The 24,318-nt window shown below is 40.7% G+C and overlaps 1 protein-coding gene and 1 pseudogene across 1 annotated transcript; both read left to right on the top strand.

The window, feature by feature from the left end:
- The first annotated feature begins 2,710 nt into the window (after positions 1–2,710).
- Positions 2,711–9,605, top strand: LOC146503596 (odorant receptor 131-2-like). The gene is made up of 2 exons (XM_085130627.1): positions 2,711–3,367; positions 3,447–9,605. Exon 2 carries the CDS (start codon positions 8,589–8,591, stop codon positions 9,525–9,527), a length of 939 nt encoding a protein of 312 aa, XP_084986753.1. The 5' UTR covers positions 2,711–3,367; positions 3,447–8,588; the 3' UTR covers positions 9,528–9,605.
- A 12,650-nt stretch (positions 9,606–22,255) lies between these two features.
- Positions 22,256–23,225, top strand: LOC146503595 (odorant receptor 131-2 pseudogene; annotated as a pseudogene).
- The last annotated feature ends 1,093 nt before the right edge of the window (positions 23,226–24,318 follow it).

Raw genomic sequence — 24,318 nt, 5'->3', positions numbered from 1 at the left:
ATGTATCAATAAAAACAGCTGCAGCTTTCACTGACAGCACATGTGGTACTTGAACCTTTGTACAGTTTTCTTCAGTTTTTGCAGTTAACATGTTGGATGATCTGTCTGCTGTCACTGGATGGTGCTGAGTAGTGATGTGACGTTCTGTATCGAGGCCTCAAAGCTTGTGTCGAGTAATGGAGGGGGCGTTTCCGCGATGCGCGTAACGAGGCTTGCTTCATTTATGGGAGGAGCTAAAAATGATGACGTCCGAAGTACCACATGACTGGTTCAGGAAGTGATTCAAACTTTGCCGCGAGCTATGACAGCAATATAAACCCCTCAGACTTCATTCAAAATGTGGGTGTTTGATGGAGAGTTGCGGTTAGTGAGAGTTTGGAGACAGTTTGGAGAGAGTTTGGAGGTTTAGGAGAGAAAGTCAGGAGAGAATGGAGCCAGCTAAGAAGAGGAGGATGTCCTCCCCTGTGTGGGAACATTTTGATCTTATTCCTCCCAACAAGGTATGTAAATTTCTACAGAAGATGTATTTTCATAATACTGATGGTGCAATACAATTTATATTAAGCTCTCTTTACTTTTGTATAAGGTGAAGTGTTTGCTATGTGCCAGGGAGCTGGGATATAACAACAACACCTCATCCATGCTTAGGCACTACAGAGCTTTGCTTAGCTTTAATTGTGGAGCGAGACCTGGTGAGCCATCAAATGCCATGATAATATAGCATGCCATAATGTTACTAAATGATATAACAATATTATACAACTGTAATAAGTTACGTGTGTGATATTTATATTTGTGCTTTGTTTTTATTGTCTTTCCTCAGGAGAACAATCTCAAATAGATGAAGACCTGGTTAGCATGGTGATTGAGGACTCCCAGCCATTTAGCATTGTGGAGAACAAAGGATTTAAAAGATTTGTTAAATCATTAAATCCTAGCTATGTTCTCCCCACTAAAAAGGTCATAACAGCAGTGAAAATTTAGTTTTTACAGAATAAAATGTGAACAGGCAGGACCGAGGCTCAAAGCCTAGCTACACACTGCTTCACAGCCACGTCGTACTTTTAAACAAAATGTTTTTTCTTTCCTTTAGGCCCTGAAAGTCATGGTGGAGGCCAGGTACCAGGAGATGAAGGAGAAAGCTAAGGCCAGCATTGAGAAGGCAGCAGCTGTGAGTCTGACATCAGATATGTGGACCTCCATCAACACAGACGCCTATCTTGCAGTCTCCTGCCATTTTGTTGACGAGTCCAGCACATTAAACATCATTGTTTTAGGAGTGCAATATTTTCCTAATGCACACACTGCAGAAAATATTGCACAAGTGAAAGGCTCACTCATGACAGAATGGGCTATTACTGACAAAGTCACATGCCTAGTAACAGATGGGGCTGCCAATATGGAGGCTTGTGCAAGGGAGCTGCGACTGAAACATGCTGTATGCATAGCTCACACCCTGAACTTAGTGGTGAAGAAAGCCCTTGACCAGACCCCTGAGGTCTCTGACATCCGAGCCAAGTCCAGGAAGATCGTGGGATATTTCAGGAGCAGTACCACAAAGGTAAGTTCTTAAGTGGCTTAATTACACTTTCTTTAATGCTACTTAAGTGTATAGTTCTGCTCCCTTGACAATCTAATGTATGCTTTTTTAATTGTATTTTGTAAGGAGAGGCTTTCAGTGGTGCAGGAACAACTAAGGAAGCCTCAACTCAGGTGGGATGTCTGTTGTGAGACATCTCACCTGTTTCATCTTAGGAATTTGGTATAATTTCAGAATGTCTGGTTGTCCTAGCACCATTTAACGATGCAACCACTGAGCTCTCTTAGGAAAAAAGGGTGTCTGGGTCAAAGGTCATACCTTTGCTCACTATGCTGGATCATTGCCTCAATGAACAAATGGAAAAATCACCATCCATTGGGTCTCCTCTGGCTCAGAAGCTGAGGATGCTACTGAGAGAGAAGCTGGATAAAATGCAAACCATGTGTAAGGGGCTACTAGTCCCGCTATACAGGGGTGAAGAGGCGCACAGGTTGCCCTGAACGACTAAAGGGTGGTGGGATCTGAGTCCCCCCCCCCCCCTAGTACAGTTGACCCTGATACTTACTTCTGTAAGAATGGTTTTAGCTGTCTGGCTGCTACAAGCACAGAAGAGGGGCTCCAGGATTCAATCTTGAGAAACGATGCCTGCCTGGAGTATACTATACTATCAGACATAAACACAGCCTAGCCTACCTTCCCTCCGATTTTCTGTACCCAACCAGATAGCTAGGGTGCCCCTACTCCAAGGCAACTTGGGTTAGACAAAAACATGAAACGGTCTCTTCTAAGCAATGTTAAACTTTAATTTGCTCAGATGGCCCTTTGAACTTTACCATCCATCAGTTATGATGGGCCCCGAAATCATGGATGGCAAGAAACAAAAATGCAAAAGAAATAAAAAGAAAAAAGGTTCAATGAATGAAACAGGCAATTGTGATCCCACTGTTGTAAAACCCTGGGTTTACACTAGCCACAGACGGGGATCCAAAAAAAAAAAAAAAAAAAAAAAAAAAAAAAAAAAAATCACGAAACAAATAAAATAATGAAACAAAGAAATTCTCTTCTCCAGAATGATTAACACTGTATCACAAACATGACACAATTTGTTCACAGGGTAATTGTCCCAGTTCCTACAAGTCAGTCCCAACAAAATGTCCTTTGAACATGCAACCCGGTGCAACTGTAGTGAACACGAGCTGACTGCAGGGTCCCAGTCCGTTAAGCTGACCAAAGCTACAGCAGCCGGAGTGAGCAGTCCAGTCACAGGTTCATGAAAGCAAGGAAAATAGAAACCTGTTGTCTCTCGGCGACAGTGCGTGGGAAAAGTACTGGGCTACGAAAGGCGACACTTTCACATACAGCGTAACCAGGAGGATGAACAACCAGGACGTCGTCTGGATGGCAGGGTAACCTATTCCTTGGGGACCCACTTTGTCCTTGATGTCGGGTCCTTAGAATACATCCAACCTCAGGCTAGCAACGTGCAACATTAAGTGTCGTGACTAAACAATATTTCAAATTAATATAGGCAATCCATCATAAAGCAATCATAGATCTAGCCATTACAAATAAAAATCCACCAAGAGGGATGGCAAAACAAGTGATTAAACTCACGAGCTTCATTAAACCTGTCATGGTCGGACGGTCCTTCCCGGGGGCGACCTGCCTGTGTGTGTGTTTCTCTCTCTCTCCTCCTCCCCTACCCAGTGGCTGACACACCTGCACCTAATTTGCCACCCAGCTGTCACTGATCATCCTTCGTTGTGGGCTGAGGTATTTAACTGTGTGTCCAGATGGCAGTCGACGCTGGATTGTACTGGAAGCTCGGTAGTGAAGAGTGTTTGTTGACTTGTAGCTTAGCCTTAGCCGGCTAGCCCCCTCACCTGGTGTTTTTGCTCATTTGTAGGAGGAAAAGATACAGAGCTGGAGGTTGAAGAGAAGGAGCCCGCGGGGTTAAGCTATTGGAGGAGAACACACACTTGGATGTCACTTTGGGAACTCACCTGCGCACCACTGGGAGTTTGGAGAAGATCACCGTGGGACTTTGCACTTCACTTTGTGTTTTGAAACTGTTTTTGGGCACTGTAAATAAACGCACTGTGTACTTTGCACCCAGAGCTCCGCGACTGAGTCTGCATTTTTCCATTATCCGTGACAAAACCAGCCTCACCTTCTGAGGAGGTTCAAAGGGCAGTAGAGAGGAATACAGAACAGTGGTTAGAGAACGACCTGCTGGCGCTGCAAGAACATTACATCAGCGTGATTATAAACTACGCTAACCTTTCTTTTAATGAAAATGCTCTCCGAATAGCAATTGCTTGGGCAGGAAAAAGATATAAGGCTAGATTCTCTCAATCTACTGTGGAAACCATACAGAACTTCTTTTCAGGGGAGGGAGAATCACCTGATAGGTCAGTTTATGTAGAATCATCCCCCGAGATATCACTGGAGGGAACATCGACATCAGATTTTGACATAGACAGTGAAGGAGATTTTCCACCATTGCAAAGATCAGAACAAGAACATCACCCGTCCCTCTACCCCAAAGTGATAGTTGAGAAGCAGACCAGATCAATGGCTGCGGCCTTAAATGACAGAGGGAGGAATAGCCAGGGCCCAGAGAGGGTCCATCCACCCCCATGGGACTCTCAATTCACTCCGTTTGGAGAGGAATTAACAATAGACCCTCATATGAATAGACCACTAGACGGGACCCGTAATCGGACCCTCTCCCCTATAACACCAATACCCACAATTGTGGAAAATAACTTGGCTGCAACCACTCAGGTCCATTTGGGGACACGTGAAGCTAATGTAAGTCAAAAGGGGTCTGCCTCTCTGCCCCTCACCCCACAGCCTTCACAACAAGGAGGTGTGGGCGAGGGAGACCGACAACATAGGGAGAAAGAAAAGAGACCCCCCTTTCGAACATCTGAAGGTGACTTCACAGAAGGTAATGTTAATTGGATTGAAACAGCCGGCAAATTGAACAAAAGCGAGGGCAGTTTAAGAACAAATAAACATTATTCTAGACCCACAAAATTGACCAGTGTATCTCTTCACCAGCCTACACAGGCAAGGAGCAATGTGGCGGTCTCTCAGAATGACCCGGGCTTACAAATTCATGGCTTTGAACAGGAGAGTGACACTCATCTTCTCTCTCATTCTATACGGCAGCAGAATACAGGTTGCAAGCTGAAGGGAGTGCCGCTGTAATGGACACAAGAACAGGGGAGCGAGACACCGCTAAAAGAGTAACGGGAAATAACAGCATGATGATGCAGGGCCCGGTCAAGGGCAATAATGCCGACTGTGGGACGCAGACGACCTCATCTGACCCTAAAATTACTCTTGGTGCGGGCTCCCTAAATGTGTCAGCGGCAACCTCACATCAAAAACTAAATAACTCAAAACAAATGACAGAGAGAGAGAAAGACAAATATGTACATTTTCCCAATACCCATAAGGCCCGTAAGGGGAGAAAGATTATGGACTGGCAATTCAGATGTAACAAACCAATTTGGTTCCTGGGGGACTCTAATCTCTATCATATGCCGCCACATTGCTCAGGTGAGATTCAGGTCGACAGTTATCCAGGAGCGTCGTTTTATCATTTTAACCAGATCCTGGAAAAACCCCCTCCACATGCACTGGTGAAGCTGGTGGTGCTGTCGGTAGGTATCAATAACAGAGACCAGGACCCTCATAAAACGTCCATAAAACAGCTTAGAATGCTCTACAGGAAGGCTCAGTCTGTCTTTCCCAATGCAAACATTTACTTCCCATTGATTAATTGTTCACACTTCTTACTTCGGGAACAGAAACAGAATTTAGACATTGTGAATGAGTTTGCGCTAAAGCGTTTGCCTGTGATAAGCCGTATAGCCGAGGACCAATTCCATACGGTCACAGATAACATCCACTGGACTCAGGAAACGGCGGGGTGAATATTCAAGCACTGGTGCAGCGAGTTGCAATTTGATTTTTAACTCATACTGAACCTAATATAGGGGATCTCCCTTCAGATTCTACTCGGGATCACTGTAAGGAGAAGCAGGCCTCCATCTTCCGTTTACAGTCTTTCACTGATCCACTTAATATAATTCAATTGGATTTTCATTTGCCCACAGATGGGTTGCATGATTTGAAATCCTCTAGACACACTTGGCGTGCTGAGGAGAGTAATATATTAAATTTATCAACTCTATTCCAACCCACTATGAGACAAATAGAATTATTAGAGAAAGGGCTTTCTTATATTCCAGCCCCAAGTACGCTAGACAGGGAGGATTTATGGAGGGATATTTTCTTATATCATAGGAGGATTAAACTCTTGGATTACTTTGGGGAGGATAAAAAGGATGGGGACTATGGGGCTCTTCTTGCACTACCATCTAATTGGGAACCTACTTGGGGCCAGTTGGATGAGAGAGTGAGGAAGCTAATTGAAGCTGATTCACGTGACTCTGCAGGATTCCAACCGTGGACAAGGTGTATAGACGGTGCTGGAAGAGAGGAGATGGAACTGATTAGGGAACTTCAACAAAATAAAAACATTATCTTTAAACCAACGGATAAGGGCTCAAAGATTGTGAATTTGGACAAACATCAATATATTTTGGAAGCTAATAGACAGTTAGCTAATGCAAAATATTACAGATCTATTGAGAATAGCATTCAACAAAATACACAAATTCAGGTCCGCAGTATTGTGAGTAAATTATATAGTAAAAAATACATTACTGCAAAACAAAGAGACTTCTTATATGGCCCGGATGAACCCCGAAATAGGCAGTTTTACCTCCCTTCTACCGCCTGAAGATCCACAAAGATCCGCAGACGTGGACAGTACCAAATGTGATCCCGCCGGGAAGGCTCATTGTATCGGACTGTAGCAGCGCAACTTATAATATCTCCCTCTATATAGATCGATTTTTGGGACCTCTCTCTTGTAAACATCCTAGCTATCTGAAAGATACATATCACTTTTTGGAACTTATTAAACCAATACGATTACCGATAAATATGCAATTGTTCACAATTGATATTGAAAGTCTCTACACAAATATCAATACAGAATTAGGCCTCAGAACAATAAAAAACATTTTGGAACAGCATCCGGACCCTAAGAGACCGGATGAAGAACTTTTGCAGTTGTTGGAAACCTGTTTAAGATGCAATAACTTTGAATATGCGGGGAGACAGTACTTACAGGTTCAGGGTACAGCTATGGGGCACAGATATGCCCCTTCTTATGCTAACCTATATATGAGCCAATGGGAATGTGAGGCCCTGACAAAGTGCCTGCATAAACCAACCTTCTATTTTAGATTCCTAGATGACATCATAGGGGCGTGGTCCCATGGTGAGAAAAAATTCACTGAATTTATCCTCAACAATCACCACCCCTCTATCAAAGTCAAATATGAAATGCATCCAGTACAGGTGAACTTCCTGGACACGACAGTGTTCTTGGAACAATTGGATCAAAATCTGAAAAAAAAAAAAAATTCTACTAAGGTTTACTTTAAACCTACAGACTGTCATGCTCTTCTACACAAGAGTAGCTATCATCCTAAACACACCTTCAAGTGTGTGTGCATCATAAAATCGCAAATCATCAAATTCTATAGAATATCCTCAAAGGAGTCAGATCTTCAGGACTCAATTAGTGTATTATTCTGGAGCCTCAGAAAGAGGGGTTACTCTAGTAGGTTTCTCAGAGCAATTAAAAGTAGCACCCTTGCAGGACTCAATCCTAACATAATGAATATAGGTGAAGTCTCAAATGATTCAGGGGGAAATCGGACTCAAAATCAGGTACAACTGGGGGAACTGAACAGACTTATGCCACTGGTAACTACTTACTCGCGCTCCTACCTACCATTTCATCATCAACTCAAAACAAACTTTAAGAAATACACCTCCGGTTTGACACGATTCCAAAACTGTAGAGTAATCTCAGCCCATAGGAGAAATAAGAATCTAAGAGACATGCTTGTCAGGGCCAAATTACCAGAACAGATGAGGCGAATAAGATCAGTGAAACCCGACCATTGGGCCTTTAAGCTGAGACAGTTTGTGTACAATCCTCATCGAAAAATAGGGGCAACCATTCTGCAGAGAATGACCCTAAACATGAGGAATGTAATTTATTGCATCTGGTGCGAAAAATGCCGTCTACTCTATGTGGGTGAAACAGGTCAAACTTTGTTGGAGAGGTTAAAACAACATATCTATAGCATTGAGAGGAACAGACTGGGCACCCCATTAGTATTGCATTTTCAAACACACACATTACAACATCTGACCATAACGGGACTTCAAACCTGTGCGGCGTGGATGGAGGGCCAGAGGAAGAGATATGAAAGGATATGGATCTCCAGACTGCGGACTCAACATCCACAGGGCCTGAACGCAGTCTGAAGCGCTCCTTTTAAATTGTACTGACAATTATTGCTGTCTTTATGCAACGCTTGCCATGACAATAAAAGCTGGAGAGGTACCTTCTGGGGTTAAAAAATAAATAAATAAAAATAAAAAATTACAGTATTGAATCCAATAGGGATTAGCAGTAACAGATGTTTGCTGCAGTAATGACATTGTGGGAAAATTTACTTCGGAGTCAAATGCACAAATAAACCTAAGCCTCAACTCAGGTGAAACAGGTGGGATGTCTCACAACAGACATCCCACCTGTTTCATATGAGGAATTTGGTATAATTTCAGAGTGTCTGGTTGTCCTAACACCATTTAACAATGCAACCACTGAGCTCTCTGTGGTTGCATCGTCTTTAGATAAACCTATCTAAAGACAGAGCTCAGCATAAAGCAGTTTTGTGGTAGAATGGTTTGGCAACTACCTTTATGTCTCTCAGTCTGTTTGATTTATAATGACAATGCAACAGATGTGCATATGTGTGCTTTTTAGAGTGAATTTTACTATTTGCAGATGTTATGAATGTTTCTAAATGAGGCACTTTAGACAAAGATAAATTATTCCTGGGTGGCTCTGTCTTCAGAGGCAGAAAAAAGTGTTTTTAAACTTATGGTTGACAACAGCTCATTCATTGGTGTTGAATCCTCAATGCGACAACTCAATGACCAAGTCATTATTGTTCAGGTTTTGGTAGGAGTTTTCCTTTGCATCAACACTATGTTGATCATAACCTTTTTTATGAAGGACACCTTTTACAGAACTATGCGCTACATCTTATTTGCTGTCACATTACTGTCTGATTGTCTAATTTTAATTCTGTCAGATTTGTTGCTGATCTTGAGCCATTTTCGTTTATCTATACAGGTGTCATTGTGCCTTATTATGTTTGCAGTGTCATCCGTGTGTAACTTTGTCACACCATTTACTTTGACAGCAATGACCCTGGAACGCTATGTGGCCATTTGTATGCCCCTGCGTCATGGAGAGCTTTGCTCCACACGCAGCGCTCTGCAGTGCATCCTCATCATTCACGGCCTCAGCTCTGTGCCCTGTATTTTGATTCTGTCTGTCTTCTTTGCATCTGTATCCTTAAGCTCCTTCACACAGTACCGGGTTTGCTCTGTGGAGATGTTCATTTTACATAGTTGGCAGGGTCATCTCAGGTCAGCTATAGGTCAGTTTTACTTCTTGATTATGTGCATTATCATTGTTTTCTCTTATATTCAAATAATGAAAGTGGCCAAAGCCGCATCAGGAGAGAACAAAAAGTCAACACATAAAGGGCTCAGAACAGTGGCTCTTCATGCTTTCCAGCTGTTGCTGTGTCTCATCCAGCTGTGGTGCCCATTCATTGAAGCTGCTGTCCTTCAGATTGATTTCATGTTGTATGTTAATGTACGGTACTTCAACTATATAATGTTTAGTCTTACTCCTAGATGTCTGAGTCCTCTCATTTATGGCCTCAGAGATGACAAATTTTTCCTTGCACTAAAATATCATGTCCTCTGTCACTTACACAGGAAAAAATCTGTTGGGGTTTCTAACTAACACCACATGATTCTACTAAAGAACAAGATAGGAACTGAGCTTTAATGTAATGATAAGGAACTAAGTAAGCAGTATATGCTATATTTTTACTAGTTTTACTAATCATATTTTATTTAAAATCCTTCTCTCATGTAGGGTCAAAAATAAATTATGCCCCATCTTTTCTTAAAGACATCATAGTGCACTAGCCCCTGAATAGAGCACTTTGCTCTGAGACTGCTGGTTTACTTTTGGTTCCTAGGCTATTAAAAAGTAGAATGGGAGCCTTCAGCTCTCAGGCCCCTCTTCTGTGGAATGAGCTTCCAGTTTGGATTTGGGAGAAAAGACACACTCTTTAAGTTTAGGCTTAAAACTTTTATTTTGATAAAGCTTATAGTTAGGGATTGATCAGGTGAACATGTACCCACATTTAGCTACTCTGCAATAGGCCTAGGCTGTTGGGGAGCTTTCCAATGTTGCTTTTTCATTCACAACTTTTCACTCTCTATGTAGACTGCTTTGCATTCAGTCATAGTTATTTTCATATCTGTCTCTCTTCCACATTATGTCTTTTGTCCCTCTCCCAACCCTATGGCAGATGGCTACCATTTCTTCAGCCTTGTTCTGCCAAAGGTTTCTTCCTGTTAAAAGGGAGTTTTTTCTTGACACTGTTAAGTGCTTACTCATCTGATTATTGGAGTTTTCCTTGTAGTAATACCGTTTTTTTTCCCCTTGAAACATGGTAAATGGCCTGTATTTGTATAGCGCTTTACATAGTCCCTAAAGACTCCAAAGCGCTTTACACGCTCAGTCATCCACACACTAGTACTGGCAAGCTACATTGTAGCCACAGCTGCCCTGGGGCAAGCTAGGCTGCCGAACACTGGCGCCACCGGGCCCTCCGACCACCACCAACGGGTAGGCAACGGGTGAGGTGTCTTGCCCAAGGACACAACGACCTAGACTGTTTGAGCCAAGGCTCCAACTCTTGAGCCACAATCGCTCATAAAGTGCTTCAAGCTGACTGTTGTGGTGGCATATAAATAAAATCAAATTGAGTTAAGGTTTCACTTCATTGTTAAATCCAGAATTGAACTTAAAACCCCTTTACCCATTTACAAGTAATATGAGTTAGTTAAAATGCATGCTTAATCATCCAGGTAATGAAATCCCCCCAAAATTGCTGTCAGGGTTCCTGGGTTGACTCAGTGTTTTCAGTTTGTTTATGTTCCCTGTTTTATTATGTTGGCCTCGGTCTGTGTGCAATATGTTCTGTTCCACTCCTTGTGTGTGATTAGTCAGATTCAGTTCAGCTGTGTTCACACATCTCTCATTATTATCACTCTTGTGTATTTAAGTCCTTAGTTTCTCTCTCTCTCAGTTTATCTTGTCATCATTGATTCCACATGTGTTTTTCAGTCAGTCATGTTCTGTTCATCCTGCCTATATAATAAACACCATCCTCAACCTTCAGCAACCCATGAGTCCTGCGGTTGGATCACCTCTTCTGTCTCTCCACACTGCGATGCCCTGATAATTGCAGGTTTGGGTAAACCTGGAGTCAGCTGACACAGAGGAAGTGACTTGGAGGAGTGATTAAACGTTTTTCCCACCAAAAACGCAATATCCAGATGAACAGAATGTTGTTTTTTTTTGCGATATCAGTTAGTTACCCCAAAGAAGGCACATTTCCAAAAGTAGAATGGGAGGCAGAGGCTTCAGCTATCAGACTTCTCCCCAGTTCATGAGTCTGGCTTTAGAAGACAAATGCTTTCTCTAATTTTATAATAAGGCTTAAAAATTACACTTTTGATAAAGCTTAAAGTTACACCTAGATTACATTGGCTTGCAAAAGTATTCGGCCCCCTTGAACTTTTCCACATTTTGTCACATTACAGCCACAAACATGAATCGATTTTATTGGAATTCCATGTCCCAATGCGGCTGTGTGCAGGCAAGAGTAGGACCCAAACGCAAACTCGCAGAGATGAAAAGTAAACTCAAAAAACACAGCTTTATTGCTGGCGTGGAACGGAAACAAAGAACAAAACCAAACTGGGAAAACTAATACTAAATTATACATGGAAACACAGGGAGAATCACACAGCTAAGATGAAAGACACGACACTGACAAAGAGAAACATGGGGCTTAAATACACTGAGAGATAACGAGGGGGAATGAGCCACAGGAGGAGAGCACAGCTGGGAGTAATTAGGCAGGACGAGACAAGGGAAGCAAAACTAGAAACATTAACATAGGACATAGACTGTGAAAGTAAAACAGGAAGCACACTGACTGAACTCAAGACATGTAAACTTAACAGACTGAGGAGACAGAACTTAGGGACCTGAAACATGGGACAGAAAGGCACAGTAGACACAACATAAACATAACGACGCCACAGGGGAAGAGTAAAACAAAACGCAGGACCACAGGATCTCTTTCAAAATAAAACAGGAAATATAATGAAACACAGACATGACTACATGAACTTGACAACATAAGAAACACAGACATGAAACACATGAAGGACAAGGGTGACTTAACAGGGGTTGAAAACACAAGGGGAATCTAATAAACAAATGAACTTAGATAACCTAATGAACTTAAACATAAACCATAAACATCAAAAATAAACTAAAACTTAAAACGCTGGGTCAAAAGACCCAGGATCGTGACATTCCACGTGAAAGACCAATACAAAGTGGTGTACACGTGAGAAGTGGAACGGAAATCATACATGATTCCAAACATTTTTTACAAATAAATAACTGAAAAGTGGGGTGTGCGTAATTATTCAGGCCCCTGAGTCAATACTTTGTAGAACCACCTTTTGCTGCAATTACAGCTGCCAGTCTTTTAGGGTTTGTCTCTACCAGCTTTGCACATCTACAGACTGAAATTCTTGCCCATTCTTCTTTGCAAAACAGCTCCAGCTCAGTCAGATTAGATGGACAGCATTTGTGAACAGCAGTTTTCAGATCTTGCCACAGATTCTCGATTGGATTTAGATCTGGACTTTGACTGGGCCATTCTAACACATGGATATGTTTTGTTTTAAACCATTCCATTGTTGCCCTGGCTTTATATTTAATGTCGTTGTCCGACTGGAAGGTGAACCTCCGCCCCAGTCTCAAGTCTTTTGCAGACTCCAAGAGGTTTTCTTCCAAGATTGCCCTGTATTTGGCTCCATCCATCTTCCCATCAACTCTTACCAGCTTCCCTGTCCCTGCTGAAGAGAAGCACCCCCAGAGCATGATGCTGCCACCACCATATTTGATAGTGGATGATGTGTTCAGAGTGATGTGCAGTGTTAGTTTTCCGCCACACATAGCGTTTTGCATTTTGGCCAAAAAGTTCCATTTTGGTCTCATCTGACCAGAGCACCTTCTTCTAGTGATGTGTTGGTTGTGAACGAAATGGCTCTTAGAGCCGGTTCTTTGACGTGAACAACGCGAGCCCTTTCTCTCGCACTTTTTTTTCCGCTTCACGGCATTATATAATTTATTTATTACATTTTATGTGGACCGAATAAATAAAAGTATATATATGGTGACCCCTAGAGACAAAACACGTACAAACTCAGAAGCATACGCAAACTCCAAAACACAACGGAAGTGCTCCAGTACGCTAGGAGCAAGGTTGAGCTTTGTTACCTAGTTGCTACACAAGCCAAGAAGTACCAACGACCAGATTTGGTGTGTGGTAGTAACAGGTAAATGAACTTTTTTTTTTAAACATTATTTGAATATATATATATATATATATATATATATATATATATATATATATATATATATATGTATGTATGTATGTATGTATGTGTGTGTGTGTGTGTGTATATATATAGATATACTAGGGGTGCAACGATACTCGTGTCGATATTGAACCGTTCGATACAGTGCTTTCGGTTCGGTACGCATATGTATCGAACAATACAACATTTTAAATTTATTTTATCAACTTTTCTTCTGACGATGCTGTCTGTGTTGAGCACTCAGTGGATCTGCGCTCGACAGTGAGCCTAGGCGGAGTAGTCGAACGCAGATTCACTGAGCGCAGGGCAAGCTAGCGAGACAGAAGTTAAGCTCTCCTTGCCACATGACAAATTGAACCTCTCCCACCCTAATTCAGATGTGGCGTTTGGAACTATTTTGGTTTTCATGTGACGTATGACCCTGAAGGTAAGCGCGTCATGGACAAAAGTAAAACAGTATGTTGGATGTGCCAGGCAATGCTCAATTACATTGGTGGAAACTAGTGTGTTAGCGCAGTTAGCTCGTTAACGTGTTGGCCATCCAGCCCCAGGGCGATCCGCGGTAGCTCGTTAACTTGCCGTGTTGTGGCGTTAACGTCATTTCAGATTAACGCTGACAGCACTAGTGGGAACACAACGAATATGACTGCACATTTACTCCGACATCATCCTAATGCAAAGACAAGTGGAAGCAGACAAAAACAACAAGCACGCATACTACAAACTTTACCCGAGTCATTTAGACAGCCGTTAGCACATGATTCTCCTTATGGGGACCTGATATGTTTAATATGCTGCTGAGAGTATAGCCCAGAAGAAGCGTATAGTATAGCTTTTATTTTGGAAAGAGACATTTCTCTGTAATAAACTCTCTTTTCCAAAGATGAGTGATTTCTCAATCAGATAGATTTATTTTCTTTTATTACTTTGTTGTTTCAGCAACATTAAATTTAAAAACTGTACTTTTGAGTTAAAAAAAAAATAAATAAAAAAAATAAATATATATATATATATATATATATATATATGTATGTGTGTGTGTGTGTGTGTGTGTTAACGAGCAAACTGCGCTAACACAGTAGTTCCCACCCATGTAATTGAGCATTGCCTGGTACATCCGACATAGTGTTTTACTTTTGTCCATGACACGCTTACCTTCAGGGTCATATTTTACATGAAGACCAAAATAGTTTCAAAGGCCAGATCTGAATAAGGGTGGGGGAGGTTCAATTTGCCATGTTGCAACGAGCTTAGCTTCTGTCTTGCTAGCTTGCGCTGCGCTCAGTGGATCTGCGCTCGACAGTGCAGCCTAGGCGGAGTAGTCGAACGCAGATCCACTGAGCTCTCAACACGAACAGCATCGTCAGAAGAAAAGTTGATAAAATAAATTAAAAATTTTGTATTGTTTGATACATATGCGTACCGAACCGAAAAGCACTGTATCGAACGGTTCAATATCGATATGAGTATCGTTGCACCTATATATATACAGTGGGGCAAAAAAGTATTTAGTCAGCCACCGATTGTGCAAGTTCCCCCACTTAAAATGATGACAGAGGTCAGTAATTTGCACCAGAGGTACACTTCAACTGTGAGAGACAGAATGTGAAAAAAAATCCATGAATTCACATGGTAGGATTTGTAAAGAATTTATTCGTAAATCAGGGTGGAAAATAAGTATTTGGTCACCTCAAACAAGGAAAATCCCTGGCTCTCACAGACCTGTAACGTCTTCTGTAAGAAGCTTTTCTGTCCCCCACTCGTTACCTGTATGAATGGCACCTGTTTGACCTCATCATCTGTATAAAAGACACCTGTCCACAGCCTCAACCAGTCAGACTCCAAACTCCGCCATGGCCAAGACCAAAGAGCTTTCGAAGGACACCAGGAAAAGAATTGTAGACCTGCACCAGACTGGGAAGAGTGAATCTACAATAGGCAAGCAGCTTGGTGTGAAAAAATCAACTGTGGGAGCAATCATCAGAAAATGGAAGACATACAAGACCACTGATAATCTCCCTCGATCGGGGGCTCCACGCAAGATCTCATCCCGTGGGGTCAAAATGATCATGAGAACGGTGAGCAAAGATCCCAGAACCACACGGGGGGACCTGGTGAATGACCTGCAGAGAGCTGGGACCAAAGTAACAAAGGTCACCATCAGTAACACACTACAACGGCAGGGAATCAAATCCCGCAGTGCCAGACGTGTTCCGCTGCTGAAGCCAGTGCATGTCCAGGCCCGTCTGAAGTTTGCCAGAGAGCACATGGATGATACAGCAGAGGATTGGGAGAATGTCATGTGGTCAGATGAAACCAAAGTAGAACTTTTTGGTATAAACTCAACTCGTCGTGTTTGGAGGAAGAAGAATACTGAGTTGCATCCCAAGAACACCATACCTACTGTGAAGCATGGGGGTGGAAACATCATGCTATGGGGCTGTTTTTCTGCCAAGGGGACAGGACGACTGATCCGTGTTAAGGACAGAATGAATGGGGCCAAGTATCGTGAGATTTTGAGCCAAAACCTCCTTCCATCAGTGAGAACTTTGAAGATGAAACGAGGCTGGGTCTTCCAACATGACAATGATCCAAAACACACCGCCCGGGCAACAAAGGAGTGGCTCCGTAAGAAGCATTTGAAAGTCCTGGAGTGGCCTAGCCAGTCTCCAGACCTCAACCCCATAGAAAATCTGTGGCGGGAGTTGAAAGTCCGTGTTGCTCGGCGACAGCCCCAAAACATCACTGCTCTTGAGAAGATCTGCATGGAGGAATGGGCCAAAATACCAGCTACTGTGTGTGCAAACCTGGTAAAGACCTATAGTAAACGTTTGACCTCTGTTATTGCCAACAAAGGTTATGTTACAAAGTATTGAGTTGTATTTTTGTTATTGACCAAATACTTATTTTCCACCCTGATTTACGAATAAATTCTTTACAAATCCTACCATGTGAATTCATGGATTTTTTTTTTTCACATTCTGTCTCTCACAGTTGAAGTGTACCTCTGGTGCAAATTACTGACCTCTGTCATCATTTTAAGTGGGGGAACATGCACAATCGGTGGCTGACTAAATACTTTTTTGCCCCACTGTGTGTGTATGTGTGTGTGTGTGTGTGTGTGTGTGTGTGTATATATATATATATATATATATATATATATATATATATATATATTAGTAGGGGTGCAACGATACACAAAATTCAGGGTTCGGTTCGATACTTTGGTGTCACGGTTATATATTTTTTCGATGCAAAAAAATGTTCATGCCTTTTTAATTTGTCATTTATTAAGATTATAAATATATATTTTAACTTAAAAGTACAGTTTTTAAATTTGGTGGACGGCCTGCTTTAAATTTCTGCTGTATTTGTACTGACATTAGATTACACACAGGTGCACTCTATTTAGTCATTAGCACTCATCAGGCAATATCTATGGGCAACTGACTGCACTCAGACCAAAGGGGGCTGAATAATTATGCACACTCCACTTTGAAGTTATTTATTTGTAAAAAATGTTTGTAATCATGTATGAGTGGCTCTTCATGCTTTCCAGCTGTTGCTGTGTCTCATCCAGCTGTGGTGCCCATTCATTAAAGATGCTGTCCTTCAGATTAATTTAATGTTGTATGTTAATATACGGTACTTCAATTATATAATGTTTAGTCTTACTCCTAGATGTCTGAGTCCTCTCATTTATGGCCTCAGAGACGACAAATTTTTCCTAGCACTAAGATATCATGTCCTCTGTCCCTTATACAGGAAAAAAATTAGCATTTTCTAACTAAACACATAACACACTTAAACACATGATTCCACTAAAGAATAAGCTACTTACTGAGCATTAATGCAATCATAAGGAAGTAAGTAAACAGCATCTTCTATCATTTAGTCTCCCCGTTTGGACCTGAGGATCATGACACACACTAATAGTTCTATGCTGAATACAGTGTTTAGCTATTAACATATAACTGTAGTTCACTGTGGTTACAGAAGTGATTTATTCATTGGAGCTTTGGTAACATCAAGGCCTCTGGTATCTTTATGCACTACTTGTCATATACAATGTTTTGTATGGTTCAATAACATGTTATTGTAAAAGTGAACTCATTTAAATGCCATTGCTGAAATGAAACAAACTGCCAGAGCTGATGTTTGTGAAAGACTTACATAATAAATGATCATTGAGAGGTGCATATATAATAAACATTTGCCAACAAAAACAATATTTTAACATGCAGTATGTAACACACGAGGACCCACACCAGATTCAGATTGTGTTTTCGTTTATTGTAGTGTACACAGTGCTTTCTTTTGGCACCCACTCAAGTCTCCAGCTGACTCCTCTCTTTTCTACAGTCCTGGAGTCACTAAAAAGGGAAAATGTAGATTAGCAAACCTCTCCACCTACTCCATTCGCCTCCCTGGCATTGCCCATTGAGCCAGCTGCACTACCACTCCTCTGCAGCACAGCCAAAGACAGACAGAGGGTGCAGGCATTACAGTTTTAAAATGTTGCCCAGCATCATTAAATGGTGATTTCAAGATACATATTTCAGCATTTGGAACACATTCAGACTGTTTGCAGCCTGCATTTAAAAAGGCACATTAAACTATATTTCATCCTGTTTAGAATCATTTTAGCCTCATCTTTGCGCTTATATTCACATGATCTCCAACAAGATCCTAACTGTGACATCTGTCTGACAACATGATGAATGACTGATCATTTTGTGTTTTAGCTTATAACTAGATAAGGGTTATTAGCTTGATCTTGACCAACATCAAGGCCTCTGTTATATTTATGCACTGTTTATCATATACAGTGTTTTAAATGGTTCAGTAAAAATGTCAAGTAATTTAATTGCAATTTAAGGGCCACCAGTGCACATCGCATATTAGCTTGTGACGGCATCTTAGCTAACAACCCCAACTACTGGGTTCAACTTGTAATTGGCTAAAAATCACTTAGCCTACCAGCAACATTGCTAGCCAGTCAATCGTGTGAAATATGTCCTCAAAGCAAACTTAAAAATGTAATTCTCAGTCTTTATGACGATTCGTATGGAAGCCTGGGGTTTTTTCTTGCAACAGAAAGATCATGTATGCCCCGTTTGCCTTCAGAGTGTTGTTTGGCAGACCTTCAGTGCTAAGTATGATCCCCAGATAACAGAACTGGCAAATACAAAGCAAGGGTAGAATCACATTAGCATGTATATCCCCAGAAAAGAAATACTAACATATCATATTGGCCCAGTTTATTTTTTCTTATCATTGTTATGATGATACCATAAATAGCATTTGCATTTTCTGTTGTATTGTTCTTTTGCTGTTAAGGTGTTCTTGTTATGGATAAAAAAAACCCTGTTTTTTGAAACTAGCTGATCTGCACTTTGCCAACATCTGTCAACAAATATAGTTCTATAAAGTTGTTCTATATAGTGTGTAACTTTTAATATGCAGCGTTATCAAATTTATTGTTAATGCAAGGGTTGATATGGCACATTGACTTCTCAGGAAATTTTAGGCGGCACTCATCGTCAGAGAGGTTGCTGACCCTTGGTATACCGCAATATCTGTGCTGAGTATGTCCTGGAAGTGTGGTTGACAAGGACTGAGCTAAGATCCTGTGGGACTTCCAGATAAGGACAAACTGATGATGGCAAACCAACTGGACATCGTAGCGGTTGACAAGCAGAGGATGATGACCCTAGTGACAGTAAAACCATATAAAGATAAAAAGATAAAGATAAAATAAAAGTCTTATGTCGATCATTGTTTTGATTACAAAGGTGATGTCTTACAAAAACTCAAAAATAAATCAATAGTTCTCCAACTGCTACTTTTCTTTATCTGTTTTACCATCAAATTTAGTCAAAATCAGCAAGGACTAGCATAAATAATTAATGAACCAATTAACCACAGAAGCTGATTAGCCATAAGAGAACAGTGAAAATCAGCTAATGAGCATCAATGTTTTGTTTTCAGTCTAAATCCTTATGGAGAAAAACAAAGTGTGCAACAATCCCCTGGCATCTGTGTTACCTGCTACTCTCTAAGTGCAAAGACCAGAAAGTACAGCAAACTAAAATGATTGCACAGGAAACTTCTGGATACAGAGAGATGTTGCAGAGATGAAGCAGTCAACTTGTCTTGAAGATGTTGAGGAGAAGGAAGTCTGGGGATCTCTACTTAGACTGCTGCCTCTGGGACCTGAACAGATGGATGGATGGAATTGAATCTATATGATTCAAAGCACTGTAGTACAATACTTTTAATATCTGCAGCATGCTTTAATTGCTGTAATAAAACACATGAAAATGCTATACAACACATGAAGACGAGAATTAAGGGTGATCGAGCTTTTGCCACTGTGGCCCCTAGACTGTGGAACTCTCTCCCTCTAAGCTTAAGAACAGTGGACTCAGTAGTCGCTTTAAAAAACCAACTCAGAACTCACCTTTTTAAAATTGCTTTTGGTTAGATTTTGCCTTGTTTTGCTGTCTGTTTTATGTTTTATGACTTGTTGTCCTATGTGGAGCACTTCGTGACTCTGTCTAGAAAGGTGCTATATAAATAAAAAATGTTTTATTTATTTATTTACTCCCACACACCAACACTATCCTAATGAGGACAAACATGAGCTTTTTCTTAGTATTTAGGTATGAACACAAAGCCGACAGCACAAAGAAAAGTTAAAAACCAGCACAAAGAGAATTTAAAGATCGTCGCGGTGAGTCTACTTCAGAAACATGAAAAGGTAGAAATATAGGCTGCAGCCTGGCTACTCATCAGTTTGTTATATGTTGAAGTTCAGGGTCTGTCTGCTGGGCTGGGGTCGACATTCACAAAACTAAAGTCACTTTGGGTTCTAGCATCGTAATGCAACTGTCTCTGTCCTGGATGCAGCTTGCACTTTACCATTTATTCATTCCTCAGACTGTGCCACTAACTGAAATTGGCTGATTGTAATTCAGTACATCCATTCCACTTATCCTTATCAGCCCCCTGCAACCCTGATAAGGACCCAGTGGGGAACAGAGGCTGGGTACACCTTGGACAAGTTGCCAGACTTTGGACTGTGGTACCCAGAGTATGAACCCACACAAACACTGGGAGAACACACAAAATCCACATAGAAATACACAGTACCTTCTTGCTGTGAGGCAATAGTGCTAACCACTGCACCAAAAACTAAAACAATTAAATGCAAAGTGACGCTCAGTGCATCATAACCAGTGTTGGGAAGGTTACTTTTAAAATGTATTCCACTACAGATTACAGAATACATGCCCCATATTGTATTTTGTAACGTATTCCGTTACATTACTCAATGAGAGTAACGTATTCTGAATACTTTGGATCACTTAATATATTATCATGCTTTTTACAACTACATGAATGTACTGTTGCTGTGTGATTTATTACTATTACTGAAGGCTACTCGCCATACCAATACCAACTAGGTTTTAAAATCTTAATATAAAATGATTAACAGTAGGGTGGACATTAGGTAAGGCTGCACTTTTCGTAGCGATCTCGTATAGAAAACTATTCCACGCATATATAAAACAGGTCCGCGGCTCCGAACCGTAGCAAAGGGACCTCTATGACGCCAATGCACACAGTGCTCGCAGACGCTGCAATTTTGCGCTTCCAGCTGAACCGCTGTCTCCATTGGCGGGGAGGTAAGCATGGCAGGAGGCGTTGGATCCAGGGAAGGATATCTGCATATGTATGTATATGTGTGTGTATGTGTGTCCAGAGTTTAGCTGAGACAGTGTCCTTCGCCCTGCCAGGCTAAGTAAACAGTCTTCCAGCCAATCCCGGTGGCCTTGTGTAGGATAGGAAGAACAGTCTATGCACAGTCTGTTATCAGGGTGTTTTTGTTCAGCTCTAGCCTTGAGACCACAGCTGACGCCAAAGTGGTAGCAGCATGAAATGATGGTGGTTTTTACTTTAGTGCGAACAACACATATGAATTTCAAAGCTGTTCTAGCAGTCTGACACTGGTCTCTTGATCTCCTGTTGGAGAGCCGTGAGCTTCTCCACAATGTTATCAATCTTACGCTCCATTAGTTACTTTTGTGACTGATAGGTTAGTGTTAAGTAAATCAGAGAATTAACTATTCATTGAGGAAATTATTTGGACTAAATTTAATTAAAAGCCGCTGCAGTCAGGTGCTGAACAATTTAAGAAGTAAATTATTTTTGACTAAATCTATTCGAAGAATGGATTCACACAGGCCACACAAAAGAAATGCTTTGCACATTCAGGTAGCATTGTTCTCTTCAATTTTATGTGTGAGGTGTTGTGTTGCCAAACAATAATATTAATTTGTGTTGACAGATAAGATTTGATGGTCAAACCTGGACACCTGATATGTGCAGTAGTTTTATATTTTAGTACTTGAATCGATCTGTTGTACAAAATGACTCCCAAATGCTTTTCCTTTGGTGACATCTTCCTGTCGTGACATTCCCTCTTGTGTTACAGTTTCAGCTATAAAAATCAGCTTGTGACAGCACACACCTCAGATGTGTTTTACTTACCGCAGGGATGGTTTGGTAAAATGACTCTCTGATGTCTTGTGACATGTTATCTTTAGGTATTATAGATATATGTCATGTCATATCAGCAAGCACCGTGAATGTTTAACTCAATATATATTCCACTTATTTTTACTGTGAGGCTGTTAAATTTGAATTTATTTTAACTTTGGATCAGATACTTTGTGTGAGATTTTATTTTAGAATCTAGAAACCAGACATGCATTCATATATGTTGGTAAGTTCGTAAGATCTCTCCATATATGAAGATTTAAAACTATTTGCCTAATCTTTAGATAGTGTGTGTGTGGGGGAATTTGGTTTTAGAATCTATAACCAGATATATAATAATATATGTAGATAAGTTCTTAGAATTTTGGGCCTCTCCACATTTGAAGATATAAAACAAAAGAATATTTGCCTAAAAGTGAGAAATACATGGCAACAAATAACTCAGTGATTGGTGATCAGTTGGCAATAAACAACATCAATAATCGGGTCATCATAGTCCAGGTATTTATCTCTGTGTTTCTTTGCATCAACGTTTTGCTAATCACAACATTTTTTATGAAGGATATTTTTTACACAACTATGCGTTACATCTTATTTGCCATTGCACTGTCGTCTGATTCACTTTTTTTGCTAATAACTAATGTCTTGCTCATTTTGAATTATTTTAGTTTCACTATACAAGTGTGGTTGTGTGTTATTATATATATTGTTTTGTCTGTGTACACATTTGTCACACCAGTTACTCTGACAGCAATGACCCTGGAGCGTTACGTGGCCATTTGCGTTCCCCTCCGTCATACAGAACTGTGCCGAACACAGAGAGCTCTGCACTTCATCCTGATCATTCATGGTCTGAGCTCTGTTCCCGGCATTGTTATTCTTTCTATTTTCTTTGCATCAACAATCACCAGCTTCTATACCCAGAGCAGAATTTGTGCTGTTGAAATGTTCATTTTTCACAGATGGCAGGATCATCTTAGGTCAGCTATAAGTCAGCTTTATTTCTTGATTATGTCCATCACTATTGTTTTCTCATATGTGCAAATAATGAAAGTGGCCAAAGCTGCATCAGGAGAGAATAAGAAGTCAAAGTGGAAGGGGCTGAGTACAGTGGTTCTTCATGGTTTCCAGCTGCTGCTGTGTCTTATTCAGCTCTGGTGTCCATTTATAGAGGCTGCTGTTCTGCAGATTGATTTTAGGTTATTTATCAATGTGAGGTACTTTAATTATATAACCTTTATTCTTGCTCCAAGATGTTTGAGTCCTCTCATTTACGGCCTCAGGGATGAGATGTTTGTTAATGCACTGAAACACTACGCTCTCTGTGGCTTATATAAGAAACATTCAACAGCTTTTTGATTTATTATGTTCTAATGTATCCCAATAGAAATACTCATAGATTTCCAGTGTTTGAAAGTGGTACTGATAAAGCTGGCTATTCCATTCACTCTGCTGGTCTTATACTTAAACTGATGTATAGTATCTGACCCTTTTTATCCTTAAATTGTTTTTAGTTTGGCAGCAGTGTGGACTAGGAGCAGTTAAGTTGTTGTAAAAAATTTTTTTTTTAATTATTTACTTATTGTAAAACTTATTGTACTCATAATTGTAACTGCTTCGAACAAAAGACATTTAATTGTCACATGTATTTAATTGTTACAGTAATAAAGGTTATAAATTATTGCCATACATGTCCACTGTCCATTGCTTTATTTAACTCCGTGTAGCATCAGTCTAATGCACTTAAAGTGACTTTACATTTCTGACTAACAGGCAATACTGAAATGTCTTCAAATTCTCTCAATCTCAATCCTGGCAAAGCTGAACTTCTTGTGATTGACACTGTCAGCTTCTGTGAGGAGGTCAGTCATTACTGTGGCAGGTTCAACTAAGAACAAGCATTTAGCTTTCACCCAGTTCCACCAGTCCTGTTTATTAAAAATAAATCAATTCATTTCTTCAGTGTTGATTATTGTATTTCATTTTTTACATGCCTTTCTCTGTCCTCTTTAGCCTATCTACAACTGGCCCAAAGGGAAGCAGCTAGGCATTATTCTTACTTCCTATCACTAGGGTTCCATCAAAGTCAGAATAGATTTTAACATTTTATTAATGACATATGAAGGTTTACATGGGCAGGCTCTTGTGTACATAGCAGACCTGCTCAGATCCGCAGCACGCCTGTGCAGTCATCAGCTCAGGATCTGTTAACTGTTAAATTATTTTAAATCTGTGGGTGACCACACTTTTCAGGTTTTAGCTCAAACCTTGAAAAAAAATGCACTTGTTCCTTTAGCCCATCTGGTTAGTTGAATCAGTGAAGAGGTCAACATGGAAAGGGCTATGGTATCCATTTATAGAGGCAGCCGTCCTCCAGATTGATTTTATGTTATTTGCCAATGTGAAGTACTTTAATTACATAACTTTTACTCTTGCTCCAAGATGTGTGAGTCGTCTAATTTACGGCCTCAGGGATGAGATGTTTGTTA

The sequence above is a fragment of the Neolamprologus multifasciatus genome, chromosome 14 (genome assembly GCF_963576455.1).
Source record: "Neolamprologus multifasciatus chromosome 14, fNeoMul1.2, whole genome shotgun sequence".
Lineage (NCBI taxonomy): Eukaryota > Metazoa > Chordata > Actinopteri > Cichliformes > Cichlidae > Neolamprologus > Neolamprologus multifasciatus.
Note: the sequence above shows the minus strand (reverse complement) of the source record. Positions and strands in the feature narration are given on the sequence as shown.

What these genes read in the sequence shown, in the direction of transcription:
- LOC146503596 (XM_085130627.1), top strand. Translation starts at nt 8,589, where the DNA reads ATGGTTGACAACAGCTCATTCATTGGTGTTGAATCCTCAATGCGACAA.